The 6138-nt window shown below is 39.2% G+C and overlaps 1 protein-coding gene across 1 annotated transcript; it reads right to left on the reverse strand.

Moving 5' to 3' along the window:
• Window positions 1–2261: 2261 nt before the first annotated feature.
• LOC118425351 lies at window positions 2262–5316 on the reverse strand. Its single transcript, XM_035834160.1, has 6 exons — window positions 5062–5316; window positions 4708–4771; window positions 4419–4514; window positions 3977–4047; window positions 3360–3468; window positions 2262–2757 (listed from the first exon to the last, which is right to left on the reverse strand). Exons 1-6 carry the CDS (start codon window positions 5153–5155, stop codon window positions 2262–2264), a joined length of 930 nt encoding a protein of 309 aa, XP_035690053.1. The 5' UTR covers window positions 5156–5316.
• Between the last annotated feature and the right edge of the window lie 822 nt (window positions 5317–6138).

Here is a 6138-nt window from a genome sequence, read left to right on the forward strand (position 1 = left end):
GAGAGTACCACACGTTTAGGTTACAACTTCTGCACGTCTAACGTTAACCGTAAGCGTTGCTTAATGAGGATACGTCTACAGTACTTGGTGATGACAACGAGTTCTACACTACGGTAGTTCGAAGGAAAAATGAATAGTTTACTAGTTATTTTGTACACTACATGGAGTTGTTCGTACAGAGTCTGTCAGCTTGGTTCTGTAATATGTACCATTTCCAGTTTATCTTTGTCTTTTTTACTGTAAGGGTCCCATGCTGTTTTAGTAGTACGTGCCGCTCAAAACCCAGAAAAACAGTTCGACCTAAACTAAACAAGTGACACGAGCTACAATTGGATGGATGAGTAACCATGACCGTCACACAGAATGAACCAGAATCAAAGACCCGTGGCGCGAGGGTTGCCTGTTCGCTGTTGTGATAAACAACACAATGACAATACTTTGCGCTCGTTGAATTCTACCTTAAACTGGCCAAGAATTTTGCCACGGGCAACAGCAGCAAGGAAGTACTCCCCGACCGTGACCTGGTCTACACTACAGTTTGATTCTAATAAACATATAACGTTAAGCACGGAAAAATCCACAGGAACCCTAGTCCTTTCTACCACTACTGAGAGGGTCTTGTTCAAGTTAGACCTTGTCGATTGTGTTCAACGCTACAGGTTGTACCGTACGGTACGGTACGGACATATTCGTCATTAGACAGGTGTACGACATTGAAAATGCCTGAGGCGTTCCTTGGACAGTCATGGATGTGCTGTACGGCATTCAGCTGTCGTATGATAAAAATATATTACAGGAGAATGAGTAGGTCATTGTCAACGGTCGGCTTTGTGAGTCTTGTTTACTACAGAAAATCGCACAAAGAATGTGACACCACCTTAAACATGACACACCGTTGTCGTTGAAGTTTTTACCTCTTTCGTATTCCGCCAGAGATCCGACGTCTCTGTGCGTTACAGCATGATTTCTCACTAGAACGCAGAAGTGCTAGGGTCAAACTTACCTTCGGTTGCAACTCATAACTACCGATTGTTGGCCATCATACGCACAAAAACCTTCGCCCCAGTACTGCATTCCAGTTGTGGACACGGATCAGATCTAGAAACGCTTTGTTGATTACCTTCGCGAAGATTGTGTTTCCGGGTGTGCGCGTCTGTTTATCTGTGAACAGAATAACTCTAGAAGTTGTGGATGGATCTTGACGATATTTGTAATGTTGGTTAGGGTTCGTAAAATAAAGAAACGGTTAGATTAGAGCCCCCAAGCGACATTCTAAGGTATTGCGGCGGAACTTCCGTGTTTGGTACCTCGTATTCTAGACATGATTTTCGAACGGTAGATTGCTCTTGTGTTAGGAAAGATGGGATAGACGTTTGGGCCGGCTAGCAACTTTCTTTTGAACTGCAGGGGGCGTTTTAGTTGCAGGCATTGAAATCTGATTTACTTGGATTTCCATGATTTTTTTAGTTGTGCTTAACTTTGAACGTAATGATATGTGAATTATGCAAGATAAGGATTTGTAAAAGTAATGAAGAAAATTCATATTGGATTGTGCTAAATGACAGTAACTTCATTGCCCGGAGGCTCTTAAGATGTGCTGGATACGCTTGCATGCACACAAACAGACCCAAACAACATTCCTCCATTTACACTTACAACATAAGGACACTGTGGCAATGCCACAATAGCAGTCCTGCAATTTTGACCAAAATAAGAAAAATTGTTGTTAAAAAGGTTGTGGAAATGGCTGTCAATCACATGTGTGGAAGTTACATAGCCTCCGTCCTCAAACAGGCCTGCTTTTTTTTTTTTTTAAGGGCATTTGTCATAAGAGAATGTAGCCTAGTCAACGTTGAAAATCACGAACTCCCATTTAAAATTTAAAAAAAAAACAGCCCTGTTCGAAGAAAAAACAGATTGAAACAAAAAATGGAAAACTAGAATAGGCATCTTTATTTTCCAAAGACAGAGAAAAAGGAGCTTTTTTTGGGATATCTTTTCTAAAATTGTCATCTCAGGTAATACCCTTGTGATGGATTGATCAAGGAAAGAAAAAACATAAATGACAAAAAAAAAAAAACGGATTGACAGCTTAAGTTCAAACACAAATTGATACAGCCCCATCAAAGAGAAATCAACTTTTAATAAGAGTATAACAATATTGTCACAAACATAAGAAAACTGTCAATTGACGTTTACTTTTTGTCTACAAATGTATATAGAGTAAGTTATCAAAAGCCAATTTCTGGACTATATCATATTCAACTGTCATCTGCAATCTTTTTCCTTTTCTTTTTCTGGTGTTTCTGGTGTTTCCCTTTCTTCTGGTGTTTCTTCAACAAAATGGAATGTTGTGCAAGTTTGCTCTCTTCTTCACCATGTCCATTTTCTTGTTCCTCTTTACTTTGACCCAGATGTAACTCTTCAGCCGTCAAATCTTTCCTTTTCAGTTTTGACTTCTTTTTCTTTCTTGATTTTTGCTCAGAGTCATCTTCATCATTGACGGATGCACAAGTGTTTTCAGTCCTCTGAACAGATGTTTCCTTGCGTTTCTTCTTCTTTTTCTTAGGTGCTGATTGATCAGAAGACCTATTGCTGACAGTGTTTGTGGTACTAGATACCACCTTTTCTTGTGTAGATGCTGAATCGCTATTGCTGTGTGGAGTGGCCGTTACTTGTATGGGGGCAGAAGACTGTAGAATGTCCTGATGGGTAACTGCCGCCTCTGCTAGTCTGGCCTTCTCTTCCTCAGAATCACTACATGAATGACACATGCAAAATGAACACATTTTTACCATGTGTGCATGTACTAACATATATTTTCATGCATATTAGTTATGTTGGGACATAGTCACATAACTGGTAGTACATTCCCAAACTAAAGGGAAGAATACATAACATTTTCTTTGTCATTTTCAGTAGGAAAGATAATATTAGTTGGCTTCAACTCAGTTGATAGTACTTTTGAAAGATTCATTTGCCCAAATTAGCAAAAACAAATTCCCCTGGGAGTGCATGCAGGTATTTCTAGAACATTTGCAACTCAGTTGTAATCAGAGCTGTTTTGATGACCTGTCCCTTTGTCTATGAACAGAAGTTTGTTTGTTAAAAAAGACAAAAATTTCATTCCCTTCGTCAAAAAAAATCAGAACTTTATGACATGGAAATGACAAAAAGGTATTCTTGTAAACGTAAAATCATAGATATGACAATATGGGCTTCCAAACAATAAGTAGGACAAAAACTTGAAAGCTAGACACAGCCCTGAGTGTAAAACCTTCTGGCTCCACCCCTTCGGTATCACCAAAAAGTGGCTTAACTATTGATATTTAAAAAGAAACTCCTGTGTGAGACCCCACCTGTCTCCTGAGGAGGAACTCTCCACTGGTCTCCTCCTCCTGACCTGAGGAGTCACTCCGCTCAGGTTCACTGGTGCAGCAGGGTCAGAGCTGGAGAATACCCTGAAACCTGGCAAGTGACAGACCACGTTACAATGAAATCTTTATTGACACGACAATAGTACAGCAACTTTCGTATGGTCTACATGTATAACAACTACTTACAGTGCAACTAAACAGACATATATGGATTTCTACAGGTATTAATGAGTCAACATATTGGGTCTAGCATGTCATTTACACTATTACATCAATGAATATCTATAGGCAAGATAACAGTTATTCAAGCAACTGGATAGAATTTGGAGATGTTTCAAATGGTTCATACAGTATCTGCTGTCCTTTATCAATGACTGAAGTCAGACAGAGGATCCTGTCTGAAACATCTGACCTTTTCCAAACTCTTTAGCCTTTAAAAATAAAACATACACTAACATATATGGAAAAACTTAGCCCACCTACATTATGGCATAAAATTTTTGTGCCATAATGTAGGTGGGCTTAGTTTAAATAGTTGATAACATACAAAAGATAACTTTCACTGCAACTAATAGGACAAACCAGTGGGAATGACATACCGCAGTCTCTTCCTTCATCAGCACTTGTCATCTCTGTGTAACTGTGACTGCGATCCAGGTCTGTGATACAGCTACAGAGAGACAAGACTTAATCTAAGATATATAGCCAGGGGACGTTAACGAATCAGCTAGAAGGCCCCATTTCATGTTGGTTATGGCATACCGTAACAGGTGGAAAATCATTAACAATGTGGTATTAAATAGTTGCCGGTTGTTATTTGTTAATAATTTTCAAAATAATGAACCAATCAGAAGGACAAATACACAGGACTCTGACAGATCAGAATGAGAGTTTCACCAAACGTTGAAAAGTATGGCCACATCTGTACAGAAAGGAGAATGAATACAGACACTACAGGGGGTGGTGGTGGCTTCCTTTCTTTGTTTAAAAAAAAAAACTTACTGCAGAATTTTATATTAGTTATAATAAATCAATACTTACCTGTCTAGAAATGAAGTCAGCTTTTTGGCCACAAAGTCTCTGACTTCCCCAGATATACCTGTACTGTAGGCTTCCTCATCTTCCTGTTCTACTCTCCTGGTGTTGTCAAGAAATAGAGGATACACAGTTATGGATTTAAAGGCCCATTAATTATGTAACATTCTGGAGAGCAAAACCTTCATGGGAATGGCATATGCAAACACTATCATAAACAGATTAACTTGGTTATAACATTATCTTAGTAATAGTATCGATCAAAAATGTTTACAAAAGCAACTTGGCAACTTGCCTGAGACTGCGTTTCTGTGAAACTTGTTTCCCTTTCTCATCTTTCCTGGAGGATTTAGATGGCTCTAGAATGCATAATGGTTTAGCAAAAAATATATATAATAGATCATACATCGTATTATACACATGTTTATCATACCAATAAGGTTGAAATAACCTAATAAATATATGTTAACCTCCCTGATCATACATGTAACGTTACATGTACATGTAAACTTAACTTGGTATTAAAACATGCCATGTGCACCATGCACCACGCCCCTTTCCGTCTGTAAAATACGAGACTAAGTAGAATGGTAGCACACTTTGAAATATCTAAAGACATTCTATAGTACTACTAGTTACTACGTATCACCTGTACAGGTCGCAACATCAAATACAGCTTCTTGTAGACGTTGTTTTTCGTCCTCATCTTCAGAACTACTTGAAGAACACATGTGGGCAGCCATGTTTTCCTCAGACTAGTCCATTTGGTTGGAAGGGGTGATTTTTTCAAATACGAAAAACCAGATGGCGAAGCAGTTTTTAACGAAAATGGTATACTTAGTGAGAATAGACACGTAATATCGTGATTCACATGAAATCACTGTTGTCGTGCTTTTATTTGAATGTATAAAACAAAAAAAAGCAATCTGAATTTTGTCTGGACTAGTTCATTAGTTCAATAGGGTGAATTTTTACAAATGAAGAGAATATGTATTAAAGGATCTTTAAACCGAAAATTATTTGTGTTCTAACAAATTATGAACATTTGTTGCCTTCTTTGAGTAAACGTAATTGTTATATTACTGCAATATTATATTGTAAAGTTTGGAATTACGCCCCCAAATAATGTAGTGTGATAGTCTGAAATGCCATTGTCATGACGTCACTCCTGGGCGGTCACTTCCGGCAACACAGGAACCGGCATGGTGGAATCCCACAACATTTCTTTCTAAGATATCCGTCCAGAAATGACCTTCTAAACGCAACTTTCGTCCTTGATATGTCTTCCAACTCTCTCCTAGCCATATTAAAGGGGAAGTTTTGATAAAATAATCGTCGCAGCGAATGTAGGACACCTCTGGAGCGCGTGACTCATAAGCACAAGATTGGCAGCTGTCACCTTGAAGGGTTGTTCTACGTCATCGCCGGCCTCCTTTACATCCAAGTATGACATCACTGCGGAAACTTTATATAGAGCAGACTGCTCTGGCTTCGTCATCAGTCAGCGACCGGAGGACACAGGAAACAGCCGGCATATTTTCTACGGACGACGAGTATTTTTCACGTTTACAATGGCGGTGTCCCGCTCAAGACGTTCTTATTTCAACAACAACAACAGATTCAAGACGGATTGCAAGATGGGTGGAGGAGTGCAGATCATAGGGGCCTTGGACTACGGGTCTTTCGCGGAGGGACAAGACGCTGGGACCGGGAATAACATGGCGCT

The sequence above is a fragment of the Branchiostoma floridae genome, chromosome 11 (genome assembly GCF_000003815.2).
Source record: "Branchiostoma floridae strain S238N-H82 chromosome 11, Bfl_VNyyK, whole genome shotgun sequence".
Lineage (NCBI taxonomy): Eukaryota > Metazoa > Chordata > Leptocardii > Amphioxiformes > Branchiostomatidae > Branchiostoma > Branchiostoma floridae.

Excerpts from the sequence above, each read along its gene's own strand:
- LOC118425351 (XM_035834160.1), bottom strand. The coding sequence starts at position 5,155 with ATGGCTGCCCACATGTGTTCTTCAAGTAGTTCTGAAGATGAGGACGAA. Across the intron at positions 4,048-4,418 it reads CTGACTTCATTTCTAGACAG|CTGTATCACAGACCTGGATC; the intron begins GTAAGTATTGAT and ends GTCTCTCTGTAG. Across the intron at positions 3,469-3,976 it reads TGATGAAGGAAGAGACTGCG|GTTTCAGGGTATTCTCCAGC; the intron begins GTATGTCATTCC and ends GTCACTTGCCAG.